The sequence below is a fragment of the Struthio camelus genome, chromosome 2, assembly GCF_040807025.1.
Source record: "Struthio camelus isolate bStrCam1 chromosome 2, bStrCam1.hap1, whole genome shotgun sequence".
NCBI classification, from domain to species: Eukaryota; Metazoa; Chordata; class Aves; order Struthioniformes; family Struthionidae; genus Struthio; species Struthio camelus.
The window spans coordinates 172,953,556-172,971,386 of NC_090943.1; the positions used below are offsets into that span (position 1 = coordinate 172,953,556).

Consider the following 17,831-nt stretch of genomic DNA (forward strand, 5'->3'; position numbering starts at 1 on the left):
TGCTTTCCTTCCTTTCAACACGCAACCCCCTAGCTTTCTTACTGAGCTCTGGAGGCAGTTCATTTCCCTGTGAGTTTTTCCATGGTACAGATCTTCAAGTCACAAATTCCAAATTATTAGTTTTCTAACTTGAGCTTGCATTCCAAGCTTCAATAACAGTCTTTCGGGGTTTTTTTTGCATGTATGAGTGTTACGTATAAGTAATGACAATTTTCTTTCAATTATAAACGTAGGTACCGGTGCAGTCTCCAGAACACGCAGAGGAGCATAAAACACGTTTACTTTTTATACTGTTACAATCAAAATGGAGAACAAAGGGTTATTTTCACTCCTCAATATTGTCTCTATAACATATCTAGAAAGCCTGCTTTTTGGTGTTTTTGATAACATCTCTGAAAAGCACATATTGCCAATCCATAAAAAAAACAACAAAACAGCAGACTGATCTTAGAAGAGCCAACAGAGGAAGTTACCTGGCAAGTCAAAGCCGCTCTATTTCTATATAAAAACGTTTTACATACATGTTTACTTTTCTCAGCTGTGGAGTGCTTCCCAAATAATGAACTAATCCAGATATCATCACTGAAACCTAAACCAAACCTACACACCTGTGGTATGAAATTCTTCATCTCAGCACGGACGCTTCGCCGCTGGTCAATCCTGCAGCAACAGCGTTCAAACTGAAAGATAAACATGAAAAGTGCAGCTCAAAACCCTCCTCATTCAAATTCAGCGTCCAGATTCAACAAGACTGTCTAATTCATAGCAAAAAAGGCAATGTAGAAATAAAGCCATTTCAGCTTTTAGGCATAAACAAAATCAAATTTCCAAGCCCTCCAATTTTAATGTCAACTAAAGTCTTACTTTGTTATCTTTGAAAGTGACTCATTCTTCATATTTATAGCATAAACAAATATGTAAGCCTTTAAAGAGAAATCATAGTATTACTAGATATCAGTTTATAGGTCTCACCAGCATTGTTAATGAGAACAAGAGGCAACTAAGCTTTGTCAAAGCTAGAAGGTCCTTCTGGGAGTCCACAGACCTGAGCCACTGACCGACTTGTTTAAAGAGGGTAGAACTGAAGTCAAGCAACATAGCAATATATTGCTGCCGGGAATTCAGAGAAATAACAATAATATGTGGGACCAGGTTTGTGGACTGTGACCTGGTAGCGAGGACAGCAGTAATCTCATTTTGCCCAGAAGTCAAGATTTGGCAGTCTCTGCAATACATCAGGAAGAAATAAGACATACCAGAAAGCAGAGCTGTGAGTTTGGCTGACGAACTTGCGTTCCAGGCTTTACATGTCTTTCTGTGGGATGCCCAAATATAACAGTATCACCTTTCCGCAAGATAACTTTACCTGTGGATTTAAAAGCATCCCATTATACCTCATAGCAAGCAAGCGTTCTTTATCATTCTTTAGTATTTTTTTTTAGAATTGCTATGACTGAAATTATTAGATTAGGGAAAAAGAAAATACAGACTCAAGAGTTACTGTGCCATCTGACAGCAAAAGCAGACACCAAGTGTCCCACCGCCAGCAGTGATCAGAATGGGATTCTTAGGAAACAGAATAAGAAAAGACTGCTGTATGTCACCCAACTTGCAGCACCGCACAGGGACCTCCTGATCCACAGGTGGCGGTGGCATCTGGGCCATATTGTTCAGACAGCAGTGAACGTGTCCTCTGTGAATTTGTCTAGTTCTTTTCAGGACATACTTACAAGTTTTTTGCTTTCAATTTTACGTTTCAAAATTCAATTGTGAAATCTCCAAAAGAGGTATTTTGTTTGCTATAAAAGTCTTACTTTGTTAAAAAAATAACAACAATCAAAACATCAAACTCCCACTAGACTGCACACAATGAAACTGCATTCTGATTAAAAGGAACTAATTACTTCTTTTGACCATCTCCACACTGTTCACGGCTTTGTAGACCTGAAGTACCCTCCCAGTCACCTCCTTCCTAAGCTAACAGCTCTAGTCTGTCTATTTTTCCTGCTATGAAAACCTGTCCTGAGTCTCAGATCATCTTTTTTGAACCTTCTTGGTATTTTCCCAAGTCCTACTACGTTTTTCTGGGCTAGAACAACCAGCGTTATTTTCAAGGTATGGGTATCTTTTCCAAAGAAATTCTCAATAAATTGTGGAACATATCCTCGAAAGCCAAGGGATCTTGAGCACCATGAGAGTCTCCTCATAGCTTTCAACTACCTTTATCTCACTCTACATTCCAAAATTTTGTATCAATAAAACCCTTGTCATCTCACTAATTAGCTGCTTTTCCAGCTTACTTATTAGTGTAGTCTCCAGCAGGACTACACAGGCAGCCCCCTCTGAATCATGAGAAAAAACTTCTGCTTACCCTTGGTGTTCCACCTTTTGCCTGGTTTTAAGGTATTCCATCTTTTGGCTGGTTTCAGGACATAGAAGGACTTCTCTCTCATGTCAATATGAATGTAATGACTTACATATATATGATCAATTCACCCTAAAGAAATTCACACGATTGTGGCTCTCCCCTCCACACTCACCACCAATTTTGATGTCATTAACATAAACGCCTGTCAGGCTGGAATCCACAAGCTCATAAGTACCAGCGGTTCGAATCACTCTGGCATGATGTCGGGATATGCAATCTTTTGTTTCGCCTGGAGAGCTAATGAAGTAGTCCACAACATCTTTGTTTCTGCCAAATAGTGTAACATCCTTATAAAAGCTGTAAGCAAAGATTTAGAAAGACTTTTACAATTGCATTCTTCTTCTTTTATTCTTTATTTTATTCATTTCCATGAAAGCTTTGCTCTACAGAAGTAATCAGTAGATTAACGAGGGGTTGAAGACAAAAGAATCTCATCATGGTATCAGCAGTGTGCAACCGAATTTCTGAGATCTATCAATTAAATTACAGCTGCTGGAAAGCAGAATCAATAAAATCCAAATCCCAAAACCAAACATGGAGCAAAACAAATTCAGCCTATTAGCAGCTAGGCTAAAGGAAAAAAAAAAAAAAAAAAAATCAGCTGACACTTTCATGAGCAAATGGTGATCACCAACACCCAACTTCAAACAAATTAAAGGTGCCCAAATTTCTGGTAGGAAAGGGAAAAGGAGACACAGCAAGCATGAACAGAGTATTGTGAGCACAGTTACAATCAGTATTAGCATCATCGCTAATCATCTGAAGGAATAAACAGATCATACATTACATTCCAGCATTCAAAAAGAAACCAACCGCCTCCCAAAGAAAAAGTTAAGCATAACAAATGAACTAATCAGAAATCTTAACTGAAGGAGGAAAACTATTCATTCAATTTTAGCTAAAGTTTATTTATATGTCTAGGAAAACATAGAATGTCAAGACTGTTCTACTAGAAAAATAAAAAATAAAAAAAAAAATCAAAAAAGCTAAAGCTACAATAGTGAGCTATCTAAGGGCCAAAAAGTTGGTAGCGAGAGCAAGCCAGAAAGTCAGTCGGCTGCCCTGGCAGCTGACACTCCTCACTGGAGCCCAGCTCTTAAAAATTGATAATGTCTTCCTCTCTGGAAGACCACTCCATGCCTCAATGCCTCAAGAAAGACCACATGCAAGACAAAAACCACAAATGTGCAATTCATCCGAGCGCAAATTAGTATTGGTCATAATTTGTGAGCACCAACTCGGAAAATTTCATCTTAAACCAAACGCTGTGCATTTTTCATGCCACACAGAGTGCTGACCTGGTACCATTTCCTCCCTCAAAACATTTCAGGACTGCAGTACGTTACAGCGCAGAGAGAGTGTCTGATGTACTCCACACACACTCACCAGCAGACTTGGTAACTAGAGAAACACCTATGTAGCAAGCTTACACAAAAGCTACCTGCAGAACACAGCACAGGCCAGTCCAAACTACAAGTGGCTGCACAATCACAGAACACAAATCAAGGATCACAAACCCCAGCATGCAGCGTTCATTCCCAGGCACAGCAGTCCAACACTTGTTTCACAGGGTACTCACTGAATAAGATCAGCAATACCAGAGACTGTAGGTTTGCATCCAATTCTCCGCAAGTGACAACGACTGAGCTCCTCGTTTTTTCTCTGATGTATTGATGCCATTTTGGTGAATTCACTTTACACCTGGAGCGAAAGTCTAAAAAATAAGGCAAAAAGAACATGTAAGCTCTAGACTGCAAAAACAGCGCCACTTTGTGTGCCAACCTTCACACATGCATGCAGAGAACACCAAACATCAATACAGTCTGGACTGAAGGAACAGTCCCTGGTTGAAGGAGCAGAATAAAAGGATGCGTTGACCAAAGAAGTCCGGACAAACTTAGGTCTCTGGAGTCTGTTCCCAAACTTCTTCAGAATTAATAAACGTCATTACTTACAAATATCAGACCAGAAGGATATCAAAATGCTTTCTAAATTCTGTGAAGTGTTTTGTCTCCTAAACACAGCCGACTTCAGCTGCAGCATAACAGGTTCTGCATGAAGAATTACTGTACAGCTGCTTAGGACTGGAAAACTAGTTTAGTGGAGCACATAGCAAACACTAAAGAAACTCTCCTTCCTCAAATGGGAGGAGAAAAGCCAGCTACAGTCTCTGCTGGATGGGAAGTCAGAAGATATTGACAACTGGGAGTGGGCTTCACCATGTGCAACTCACTAGGGTGCAAGCTGAACCAGCTACGCAGAAAAGGAGAGGTGGGATTCAATTGCGTAACCTTAGAAGCACAGTGCCACATTCATCAAGCTTTCATCTGGCTAATATAGAGGCCCTAACACATCTGCAACACATCAGGTCCAGCAGATATCATACAGAGAGCTCTGCCCTTCTGGAACATCTGCTGGAGGCCAGGAAGGAGACCCTAAAACACCTCAAATGGCACAATATCCCCATGTGTAGGCAATCAAGTTCTTCTCTGAATAACCAGTGGCGTTACAAAGTCACCTGACAGGCTTGCCTGCCCTCACCACTAAGCGTGCGCTAGTTAGGATGAACTCCACTGCCATTAGAAATGTCATCGCCTCAACATCCTTCTTACAGCATTTCTGGCAAATGGCAAACTTTTCCCACGGGGAATTTTAGTGCAAGGACTGTCTGAAAACGTGAAGTCTCTAAAGCCACTGCAGTCCTGTCAAGAAATGCTCAGCCTGGAACCCGCTGCTTGTGCCGAGATCTAGCGATAGGCATCAACGCAGCACTGTAGCAGCTGTTCCACCAAACAAGAGAGCCTAGACGCGTTCGTTATCTGGGCACCAGCATCTGATAAATGACATCCCCATATGGAACTTCTGACATCATGAATGTCAAAATTGCCAGAACCAATCATGTTCTGAGGTTTGGTCATCCATGAGTCAGCAATGGGATGCTGCGGGCTGCTCAGTAGTCGTAGTACAGAAAGCAAACCAAACTTATTGAAAGTTAAACATTGTATTATTCAGTGCAACAGGCCTCAAGAAACTAACCAGCTCTGAAGCTGCCACAGTTGAACTGCGAGACAAGGAACCATGGAAAACAATCTAGGTATGTAACACACAACACAGGAGCAGAGGTTCCTGGCTTTGCCAAAAATTGACATCATGTCTGCATCCATTCATCATTATCAAGCCAATTCTCCTTTTTGTCTTTTAATCAAAAGCCAGGAATGTGACTCAACACAGCAGCACAGGAAACAACAGCAGGCAAGAAAAGCGTCTTAGTAAGCCTCACATCAGAAAATTCCAAGTTTTATTACAAAGACTTAAAAACCAGACTATAGCCCTAACAGTAGAGCTGTTCTTTCACTCAGAAGTGAAGATAGCCACATAATATTTAGCAATCAAAAGTAAATTCCAGATTTTAGTCCACCACTTAGGTCTGTCAGAACCATGAAAACAACAACTCACAACATGTTCTTCCCGATTAAGCTTAGTCAGTAATTGAGATAGTCTCTGGAGGTGTTTTCTATCCAAAAAACACACTCCAGAATGGGCATCAATTTGTAATTCTTACCACTAAGACACAGACCAAGAAAAACCTTCAGCAGAGGCATCTTCACCAGCAACGGTAGAGAAATCCTCTCCCAAATTGAACTTGTTGGTACCAAAGTCCATTAACAATGAACATCTACAAGAAGAGTATAAATACAAACAAAGGCTACAGAACAGCACAGCAACTATTTTTGTCAGAACCACACACCTATATGGATCCAGGCAAAAAAACGCTTCCAGAGGAGCCACAAACAGATTGACCATGCTTTCAAGCACCCCTGGAAGGCCACAGTAACTCCAGGGTATATATTATGAAATTGTAACGGGAAAGAAGGTGGCTGAAGGCTTTACGTAACAAGGTTCCCTGCTTGTAGCCTTTGGAGGCTCACTCCTACAGACTTCAGGACCGCTGTGCCCCTGATGCAAACGGTCAGGAGACCAAATCCTGGGAGCTACACCACACAGGGCTACGGACAGAGCAGAAACCGTGCATGAGTCTAGGTCTCAGTGCCAACACCCAGCCAAGGGCTCTGGAGCTCATCGGCTCAAAGCACACATCAGCCTGGGCCAGCCTGCAGCAGAAGCTGGGAAAGGTCCACAGAGCCTTGCACACATCACACATGGTCAGCTGCTGTCCAGGACAACTTACTGCCATTGAGACACGAACGCAGACGTGCGGTCTTCTAGAACGGGGTCACTAAAGTTAGGCTCCTGAATAAGCCTTCCTCATCGCCGCTGACCATCAGCGGACTTGAAACATCAGCTACTTTTTCAGTCTTATACATGGTCGCTCAGACGTACAGCTTGTTCTGGGTGGGCTGGAGGGGAGATTTTGTCTTTTTATTATTATTTTATTATTATTATTTTTGCTTTAGCATTCTCAGTAGCTATGCAATTTCACCTCACCTCTCATCCATAATCATAAATACACATGAAAAGCAGAAGTCACTTTAGCAAAGCAGTTAGAAAGTGAACGAGGACCACTCAGCAGCTGTGGAACAACAGAGATTGTGATATAATGCCTTTGCACCAACTCTCTGACTGAGGTTCACAGACAGAAGGAAAGGCACAAAGCAGTGTTAAAGTGCAGGGCACACCTGAGAAAGAAGGGAAGTCAAAACTAGAGTTATGCTGATACTTCTTCAGAGCAGTCACAGTCCAAGCCACATGGAAAGCCAGTGCCAAAATAAGAAACACCAAAGGCACAAACAAATTCTGACTTTGCCTTGGAGACAACAGAGCTGAAACCAGAAGCCATCAACTAGGCACTTCTGTGGCTCACTATTCTACACCACCAGCCACCAGCCAAGCCTGAACAAGCCAGACACGTTCTGCTTTAGAGAACCCTGCCTTTAAAAGTAAATTTTTTCCTCAATAATGGATAAGATAACAGTCCACACACGGACCCAGTTCCTTAACTCCCAAGAGTTGGATCAGGATACTCTTTGCATCCCAAAAGGCATTACAGATCACCCGATTCCAGGCACTGACCTGACTACTTGGGCTCAACAGGGAGGCAAGCTGCTATTTTGCAGGAAAGTGTCCCATCGTAGTGGAGCTCCTTCCCTTCAGGACATGGAGGAGGGACATGAAGAGCCACCTCGCTTTTGCTTGTCCCAGCAGCTACTGTTAAAAACATAAGCCCAATTTGCACTTGTCAAGTTTTGCCTCCCAGTCATTGGTTCTCGTCACGCTTTTCTTCCCTGAACCAACCAGCTTGTTAACAGATAGCATTTTTTTTCCCCCTCAGATTTCATTAGGAGATGGTGAACCTGCTGGAGAACTGCTGAGCAAAGCTTTAGGGACAGTGGGGCTAACGGCCCCAATGCGCTGTATAGTTCCCTCTTAAAACACTGAGTCCAAAGTCAAACACAATAAGCATGGCAGTTGTGTGTGCTTCTAGTTCATCCAAATTAAACACATGCTTTTGCTTTACTCAAGAGAAACAGAACTATTTCTATCGTATTTTGGACTGAAAGGAGTGATAATCTATCCTGTGGGTGACAACTGCAAGTCATCTGTATTCAGTGACCCAGATAAATGGAGACCACCTAAAAAAGGTAAAAGCATTTTATCCTGTAAGTCTCTGCTTGGCAAGTTAATGGTCTCTCGCATATTGTCCGTTTGACCAGTACACAAGTACTACTTGAATCACTACTAGTATTTTGCCAGCTCTCAATAAGCTGCTGCGGATACCTAGTTTGGCAAAGACAATAATGCTTTCAGATAAAAAATAGCACGTGGTTGCTAGAACTAATGAGTTTTGAGAGGCCAAATACAACCTGTTACAATTTACTACCGAATATCAGTTCAGTTCTCAGCTACAGCAGGAGCATACTTTGCCTAACAATACAAAACAACTGAACACTGGGTGGAAGCCTTTTGGGAGCAGAATATACTAGCTAGCATGAAACAAATGAAACTGAGTCACACTTGGCTGAGAAGGGTCTCAGCAACATTTAATTCTATTCAGAGAGTTACAGTCAAAACAGAAACAAACTGAATAAATAGGAAACTGCGTTTTGAAAAGGGTGCGGGAGGAGGAAAAAAGTCCCAAAACATTACAGCTATCATCCTCTTTAAATTCTCTGGTCAGAGTGCTCCTTCACAGCTATTGAAAGGAAATATTGTCACCAATAAGATATATAAAATATTGCCCATCAATAACCCCACTTTCATTACCAAGTGGCCAACACACAAGTCACATCAAGCACCACAGTACACATGCTTTTATATTTTAGTATACTTCATTATATTTTGAGCCTTTTTAAAATCACCACTTTTTCTAAGACAACAATCTTAGAACATCTTTGTGACACCCTACTTGTTTTTTACTAGCCTGAGCACTTGTTTTGCCTGCAGCTCTGTGCCAGGCTGGCATACCTTCTGACAGCAGTTCAACCCTAGCTTCTGATGGCTCCTCTGCTCGGTGTTGAATCATCTTCTAACCATTTCTACCAAAGGGCTGGAAGGCCCTACAATAGCATGGGGCTGGGAGGCGCTCCTGCAGCATCACCTCCCACCAGCACATCATTTTCTTTCTGGTACAAGCGCAGTGTGCTCTACCTCAGACCACTCTGGCCATGCCACTTCCAGGGGGAAGACTGCTGCAGAACCTCATGGCTCTAAACATTAGCTATCATCCCCTAATTACCACCTTGGATTTATTCACAGACAGTATGTATTCTACTTTTTTATATGCTCCATGATAACAGCTTGATACATTGGTGACTTGGTGCTACGGCCAAAGACAAAGCCTTGCTACTGAATACAAAATGGCACAGCTACTGGATGGGATTTGTTATTAAAAAGGGGAAAATAAATGTGCTGGCTAGAGCTATCTCCACATTAATTCCAAGGTTTTACATGACACTTAAAAAATTATCACAGCTCTTTCTTTGCTTGGTAAGTAACACAGACACCACCAGCTTACAAGGCAGGAAACGTGGCAGAAGAAATGTCAGTAATAGACCCACAAAGTCCTCTTAAGCCCCAAACTTGAACTCTCTCATATCCCACAGCTTCAGCCAGGATTTCCCAGCTTAAAAAAAAAAAAAAAAAAAGCAGTCAACCAGGCTGTGCTACACCAGAAGCCCACTTTCAGCACTACGTCAAGTGCTCCACAGTTCCGTTAATGAACTACCCTCCACATCTACACACCATCATATACAATTTCTATTGCAAACAAAGCAATTATTCAAATGAAAAAGCAGTTGCTAGGGATTTCAGGCTTGCAGCTTATCCATTAACCTGTATACACATATAAATGTCTATAGGGTTTGCTAGGCCACCCTCCATCCTCTTTGAAAGGTCATGGAGAACAGGGGAGGTGCCTGAGGACTGGAAGAAAGCCAGTGTCACCCCAGTCTTCCAAAAGGGCAAGAAGGAGGAGCCAGGAAACTACAGGCCTGTCTGCCTCACCTCCATCCCTGGAAAGGTGATGGAACAGCTCCTCCTGGAGGTCAGCACTAAGCATCTGGAGGACAAGAAGGTGATCAGGAGTAGTCAGCACAGAGGCACCAAAGGGAACCCCTGCTTGAGCAATCGGATAGCCTTCTCTGAGGGAAGGACTGCCTGGCTAGAGGAGGGCAGAGCAGTGCATGTTGTCTGCCTGGACTTCAGCAAGGCTTCGGACACTGTCTCCCATCACATCTTCCTAGGTAAACTCAGGAAGTGTGGGTTGGATGAGCGGACGGTGAGGTGGATTGAGGACTGGCTGGATGGCAGAGCTCAGAGGGTTGTGGTCAGTGGCGCAGAGTGGAGTTGGAGGCGTGGAGCTAGTGGTGTCCCCCAGGGGTCAGTCCTGGCTCCAGTCTTGTTCAATGTATTCATCCATGACCTGGAGGAAGGCCCAGAGTGCACTCTCAGCAAGTTGGCTGAGGATACTGAACTGGGGGGAGTGGCTGACACACCAGAAGGCTGTGCTGCCATTCAGAGGGACCTCCACAGGCTGGAGAGTGGGGCCGAGAGGAACCTCCTGAAGTTCACCAGAGGCAAGTGCAGGGTCCTGCACCGAGGGAGGAAGAACCCCAGGCCCCAGGACAGGCTGGGGGGTTGACCTGCTGGAGAGTAGCTCTGCAAAGAAGGACCTGGGAGTCCTGGTGGACAAGAGAAGCATGAGCCAGCAATGTGCCCCTGTGGCCAAGAAGGCCAATGGGATCCTGGGGTGCGTTAGGCAGAGTGGTGCCAGCAGGTGCAGGGAGGTGATCCTCGCCCTCTCCTCAGCCCTGGGGAGACCTCACCTGCAGTACTGTGCCCAATTCTGGGCTCCCCAGTACAAGAGAGACATGGCACTACTGGAGAGAGTCCAGCGGAGGGCTACTAAAATGGTGTGGGGACTGGAGCATCTCTCCTATGAAGAAAGGCTGAGAGAGCTGGGCCTGTTCAGCCTGGAGAAGAGAAGATTGAGAGGGGATCTCATCAACGTGTACAAGTATCTGAAGGGGGAGTGTCAAGAGGATGAGGCCAGCCTCTTCTCCGTGGTGCCCAGCAACAGGATGAGAGTCAACAGGCATAAACTGAAACACAGGAAGTTCCATCTGAATAGGAGGAAAAACTTCTTGACTGTGAGGGTGACAGAGCACTGGCACAGGTTGCCCAGAGAGGTGGTGGAGTCTCCTTCCCTGCGGATATTCAAAACCCACCCGGACATGATCCTGGGCAATGTGATGAAGGTGAGCAGGGGGGTTGGACTAGATGATCTCCAGAGGTCCCTTCCCACCTTGGACATTCTGTGATAAATACATTTCCTCAGGGCAGACAAAGTTTCTGCTTGCAAAAATAACACTTCTGTCAAGAAGGCTTATCTGCCAAACCTGCAAAACACTTGCCGTTGGCAATTGCACGTTGGCGCTGATTACGATTGCACTGAAACAGGGACTTCCAACGGTAGATCCTGTGAACCCCAAGATTTCCCCACGTCTGGGTAACACAGGGCCTACTGGAGCTGGACAGACACTCACTCCATCGGAGCTCTTCTCTGGTATCTCTGAACTGGGAAGGGATTACTAGCTTGACCCTAACACCGCACAAACACACCAAAGCCAGCTAGCTCTTCCAGACACAAGCTCTAAGTGGAGGGACCGCTGGCTCCAGAAGCAAATCCATGCCCTGCGCTACCCCGCCAGCCCACTGAGCTAGCGGTGGTCCTGGTCCAGCACCCACAGAGCTGGCTGTGTGGCTGCAGTACGGCTTACCGGCTGCCTAGATCCACTCCCCAAAGGTGCCATGCAGCTAGGTGCAATCCAGTCTTAAAATTCACTTCACACCCCAGCTCGGCAAGGTGACCCCAAGTGATACGGGGTGAACTTGGCTCACTCCCAACGCGCCTCCGAGCAGCACCACGGTCGTTCACCCGGCGAGCGAGGCACGGTCGCACCACACGCAGTGTGGCACCAGCTCCCAGAGCAATCACTCGCAGTCAAGAAATGCTGCTATCAGCTAAAAAAATCCACACGCACCAGTCACCAGCACTGCCACCCCCCCCCCAAGCAGGACCCCGGGGGGTGACCCTGAGCACAGAGCTGCTGGGGGGGGGGGCTCTTTTGGGAGGGGTGGGGGAGAGGAACACCCTTCCTGGGGCAGGGGCACCCTGGGAGGGGAAGGGGCACCCTGGGAGGGGGGCATCCCATGGGGGGAGACACCCCTCCTGGGGCAGAGATTTGGGGGGGGGGGAAGGGGTCTCCTGGGGGGGGCTTCCCATGGGGGGAGACACCCCTCCTGGGGCAGAGATGTCTGGGGAAGGGGGAAGGGGCACCCTGGGGGGGGGCATTCCATGGGGGGAGACACCCCTCCTGGGGCAGAGATTTGGCAGGGGGGGGGAAGGGGTCTCCTGGGGGGGGCATCCCATGGGAGGAGACACCCCTCCTGGGGCAGAGATTTGGGGGGGGGGAACGGGTCTCCTGGGGGGCATCCCATGGGGGCAGACACCCCATCTGGGGCAGAGATTTGGGGGGGGGGAAGGGGTCTCCTGGGGGGGGCTTCCCACGGGGGGAGACACCCCTCCTGGGGCAGAGATGTCTGGGGAAGGGGGAAGGGGCACCCCGGGGGGGGGCATTCCATGGGGGGAGACACCCCTCCTGGGGCAGAGATTTGGGGGGGGGGAACGGGTCTCCTGGGGGGCATCCCATGGGGGCAGACACCCCTCCTGGGGCAGAGATTTGGGGGGGGGGAAGGGGTCTCCTAGGGGGGGCATCCCATGGGGGCAGACACCCCTCCTGGGGCAGAGATGTCTGGGGAAGGGGGAAGGGGTCTCCTGGGGGGGGTATCCCATGGGGGGAGACACCCCTCCTGGGGCAGAGATTTGGGGGGGGGGAAAGGGTCTCCTGGGGGGGGGTATCCCATGGGGGGAGACACCCCTCCTGGGGCAGAGATTTGGGGGGGGGGGAAAGGGTCTCCTGGGGGGGGGTATCCCATGGGGGGAGACACCCCTCCTGGGGCAGAGATTTGGCAGGGGGGGGGAAGGGGTCTCCTGGGGGGGGTATCCCATGGGGGGAGACACCCCTCCTGGGGCAGAGATTTGGGGGGGGGGGTCCTGTGGGAGAGCCACCCCAGGGCAGGGAGCCCCCTGAGGGGGGAAGACACCCCTCACCGGGGCAAGAACCCCTTGGAGGGGGAGGGAGCCCCACCCCACCCCCGGGGCAAGGGCTTCCTGTAGGGTGAGAGGGGGGTCGTTTGGGGGCAGCTCCCCCCCCCGGGCAGGGCCAGGCCCCCCACGCGCCCGGCGGCTCTTACCAGCTCGAGGCGCCGCGCCGCGCCAACGGCCTCCCGCCGCTGCCCGCGCCCGCGCCCGCGCCCACGCCACGCGCCCAGCCCACCAATCACCGTCCCGCCCCGCCGGCGCGCGGGGGAAAGGGCGCGGCGGGCGCTGATTGGCTGGCGGCGGGTTGGCGGAAGGGCGGGGACGGGAAGAGGGAGCCGAGCGGCGCTTCAGGGCCGCCCCTCCCCCCCGCGCTCCCCCCGGGGGCTCTTGCGCGATTTTTCTCTTCAATTCTAGCGGTTTATGCCCCAAGCGCACCCGCCGCTGCTGCCCCGGAACTGCAGGCGGCCTCTGCTCGCCCCCCGGGCCTGCCGCGGCAGGTCACCCCGTAGGGAAAAAAACAGAAAGTGAAAAATGGAGCTCGGAGATGAAGGATAACAGACTGCTGTCTGCGGAAAATACCCACGAACCCCGCAACACCCCGCCTCACCCCCGCAACACCCCGCCTCACCACCACAACACCCTGCCTCACCCCAGCAACACCCCGCCTCACCCCCGCAACACCCGGCCTCACCACCGCAACACCCGGCCTCACCCCCGCAACACCCCGCCTCACCACCGCAACACCCCGCCTCACCCCGGCAACACCCCGCCTCACCACCGCAACATCCGGCCTCACCACCACAACGCCCGGCCTCACCCCCGCAACACCCTGCCTCACCACCGCAACACCCGGCCTCACCACCGCAACACCCCGCCTCACCCCCGCAACACCCGGCCTCACCACCGCAACACCCCGCCTCACCCCCGCAACACCCTGCCTCACCCCCGCAACACCCTGCCTCACCCCCGCAACATCCCGCCTCACCCCCGCAACACCCCGCCTCAGCCCCACAACACCCGGCCTCACCTCCCACAACACCCCGCCTCAGCCCCACAACACCCCACCTCAGCCCTGCAAATCCCTGCCTCACCCCCACAACACCCCACCTCACCCCTACCACACCCTGCCTCACCCCCGCAACACCCCGCCTCACCTCCCACAACACCTGGCTTCACCCCCCACAACACCCAGCCTCACCCCCCAGGCTGTTTCGTCTTCACTCTGTTTCTCCACGCGCACACCCTTGTCCTGCTGCCCTGGCCTCCCGTGACCCCGAGGTGGGAACAGAGCTAAGAGTCTTTCCAGCATTTTATTAAGGGCGTTAAGAGTCTCGTACGTACGCTTGTCCGTAGGCATTCGTCACAGGTCAAGAGCAGGAAGACAAGGCCGGGTTGGTGGCCTTTGCTGCGTACATCACGAGGATGCTGGCTCCGCCGCGGGAGCCGAGACGCCCGCGTGGCAGCAGCTCCCTCGGGGGTAGCTGTCTGCCCACGACAGCTTTGGAAAGAAGTATTTCTGCACTTTCTGGTCCATGCCAGTGAGCGTGCTTTGCGCAGCTAGCTTGCCAGACTCCTCCTGGAACGGCCTCAAGGTGATCCTGGGCAACGGCAGTCTAACAGCACGTACGAATCCCTTCAATAACGGTTGTGGAAAGAGATGCGGGAGATAGAAACCTGCGTTTGAAGAAGGGAAGCAAACAGGATAAAGGAAAGAAGCAGGAGTCACAGCACGTTTGCTCCTAACTGTGCCTGAAATACCTGGAACTGTGTGTTAGCGAAGAGCTTGGACTTCCACAGACGTATGCGAGTTGGTGGCAAAGCCACCAATTTAACTTTTAAACTAAAATGAAACTTGTTTCCTTTCAGATATTTGAGCAGGAAATTGAAAGTAAATGTAGAGGGCTGCTGAGGCCCGACAAAGCAAACACCTGGTTCTGCTGTGAGATCTTACTGAGGGGCAGAAGGTGTTTATGTTGTTGGCCAGTGGCTGAATAGAAAACAGGCACCTGGAGGTCATCCGGTCCAATGCCAGACACAAAGCAGGGCCTGAGTTACACGAGGTCGCTCCTCTCCATCGTGAGACGTGGCCTGTGGTCCGCAGAGTCACCTCCATGCTTTGCCTAAGCGTACTCTGCACAGCCACGCTGCCGCGGAGGAGAACTGAAGCAGCAGTGGGTCTTTCCTATGTCGGGGAGGTGGGTCGCTCTTCTGCAGCATGTCCTTGCAGTGATGGGTTTAGATTCATGTGTGATTTGAGGATTCAGTATAGCACTGCTTGTTGATGCTTTTGTTTTCCAAACCAAGTCACTGCAGGACAGGCTGGATTTTGAAAGTCACTGCTGAAATTGTGGTTTCGATTACGAGCACGACTAGCTGGACGCAAACACTTGGCTTGTTTCTTTCCTTCCGCTAGACTATGGGGTGTGAAAGAGAGGCGAATCGTTACTTACATTGCAGAGACCTCCATCGAGCCGTAGCCTTGGTTTCTCCCAGCTGCAGAGCGGTCTGCCTCCTAGCACAGAAATAGCAATTATCCTCTAGGCTTTATAGAGTCAAGAGCTCTTCTGCCTGCTCACAAGAGCTCCATCAATGGGTCTGAAGGAAGCCTGGTTGCCACCTGATGCCTGGGGGTAGAATGGTGTCTCCCCCTACCAAGATGTCACATAGAGTTGCCATCACTCTTTTACTGATCGACACGTGGTCCTGGGGTGGAGTGGCCAGAGTTAGCCCACAGCATCCTGCAGTGCAAAGCACGGTTGTACATCACTGATGCAGGGACCATTTGGATCAAAGGTCCACTCTGCCTCTGGATACTGCGACCACCAGGCTCTACCGCCCTGGGTGGGACGGGCTCCGTTTCAGGCACAGCTGGCCTGACCTTGCTGTAAAATGCAGGGGGACAGAGAGAAAGAAGGATGACTGTGAACAGAGGCAGAAATTTCACCCTGTCAAATCAGGAGCTTCCATTCCTCTCACTCCCAGTTTCTGATGCTTCAAGAGGCAGATGCACTCTGGGGCCTTTTAATTAGAAGTTAGACAAAAGTCTGCAAAGATGGGCTGTGACATGCTACCTGACCTCTCTGGTCTCTTTCAGCCTCACTTTTAAATGGCAATAGCTACACATACTTGTAAGCTCCTGGCTTTAATTCCCTATGGTGGCAAGTGCCACCAAAGTCCAGTCATACATTGTGTGAAACATGGTTTCCTTTCATCGTAACTGAGGTTCCTTTAGTTTTTTGCTCCTGCTCATTTTTCTCATAATTTCCTCAAGTATTGTCAGTTTTTGTGTAGAGACAAGAAGTTCCACCTTCTGTACGAGGCATTGTTTTTTATCTTTTAATGTATTTTATATATTACTATATGTTCATATGCGTATACATCCCCTCCTACTTATCGGAATCTCTCAACATGTATTTTTTCCAAAGTTTGCATGAACTTCCTGAAGTTTGAAGATATCCTTTTAAAGGAGGGTGCGCAAATACTATTTGCATTATTCAGTAAAAACAGAATCTATACAGGATATTAATACTGTATTCGTATTATTCATAACCCAAGATGAGTGCATTTACATCACTTTGACTTAAACGTCAATATTAATCCTAACTTAAACGATCAAGAAAGAAGCCTTATTTTAAAGACCTGATTCCAATTGTTTTGCATTTTTACCTTTGACCTGTTTACCAAGCAAAAGGCCACATACTAGATAGGTAGATAGTTATCAGTCAAGTGTACCTTTTAAAATCAATATAAATCCGGTCTGGGACTCTCAGCACCGTCTTGAATACACTAGTCATGAATGTATGGCTCTTGTGTAGCTGTTTGGAAATGTATAACTGATAATATTGGCAATACAGCACCCCATGGATATTAGCCATGGCCCCTTTGCAGATGATGGGCCTACGTGGCTTACTGAAATATTTGGCTCAACCTCATCCATCTCAGCTGTCCCCTCTCTCCTATGCGGACTCCACAGCTGTCCACGTACTACAGGGCAGACACCCTGCAGCTGTAACTCACCTCTCCACAGAGGGCAAGGACAAAACTGCGTTCCCTTTGACTTTCTTAGCCAGTTTCAACTCCTTCAGGGCCTCCAAGTCTCTTTGCAGCTGCATTTCACAGAAATGGTTTATGGCATCTATTGGCCGTCTCAGTTCCCTGAAAATACGACTAGATGGAGAAACTTCACTCTGCACTGCACTCTTAGCCTGGAAGAGGGAGGTCACAGGTACAGATTAACTTCATTTGAGCTGCTGTTCTGGCACAAGATCACTTGAAAAGCACACATTGCATGAAGGTGAGGCACAGGAACCCCTGCCAGGCCCAGCTGGCATGGAGGGAATCGGCAGGGTGAAGGACAGCTGCCAGTGTGGGGCAACCTGACAGGAACAACCCTAACCCTGGAGCCTTTTCTGCTGTGCCTGACTTCCTTGAGCACACGAGGGAGCTCCACTCAAACTAGGATGGGTAACAGCACGGTGATGAGCTGTTTCATCCATCCATAAGGAACAGCTTCTAGGTTGGGTGTATGTCTTCCTCATTCTTCAGAGGCATGCAGAAGATGACCTGTGTTTGTGTGTGTCACGACCTCTGGCAGAGCAGTGAACTGTGGCTCTGTACAAAATCCCTGAAGGTCCTCGTCAGACCACCTTCCCTGCTTGCCCCGTCTGCACAACCCCTGTCACCGTGCCGTGTGCCCTTTGGCACCCCACAGCCGCTTTGGGAGCTGCAGGCTCCTGAAGACAAGCAGGAGGCAGTGGGGCAGGGTGTCTACGTTGGAGGCGG

At 48.8% G+C, this 17,831-nt stretch overlaps 1 protein-coding gene across 11 annotated transcripts in view; it reads right to left on the reverse strand.

Annotated features, from left to right (window-relative positions):
* Nucleotides 1–13,347, reverse strand: part of LOC104144429 (uncharacterized) — a 50,789-nt gene extending 37,442 nt beyond the window's left edge. For 7 of the 11 annotated variants that reach the window (XR_011139377.1, XR_011139378.1, XM_068933595.1 and 4 more), the window contains exons 1-5: nucleotides 13,202–13,347; nucleotides 4,008–4,142; nucleotides 2,541–2,725; nucleotides 1,257–1,366; nucleotides 609–680 (exon numbers count right to left, since the gene is read on the reverse strand). Coding sequence is in view for 9 of the 11 variants with exons in the window: in XM_068933595.1 (XP_068789696.1) it covers nucleotides 609–680; nucleotides 1,257–1,366; nucleotides 2,541–2,725; nucleotides 4,008–4,108 (468 nt within the window). In the remaining 2 variants the exon portion in view is untranslated. Of the gene's footprint in view, nucleotides 1–608; nucleotides 681–1,256; nucleotides 1,367–2,540; nucleotides 2,726–3,945; nucleotides 4,143–7,459; nucleotides 7,595–11,664; nucleotides 11,909–13,201 lie in introns of all 11 variants that reach the window. The other 4 variants (XM_068933593.1, XM_068933591.1, XM_068933592.1 and 1 more) reach the window with 4 other exon arrangements.
* Nucleotides 13,348–17,831: the final 4,484 nt, after the last annotated feature.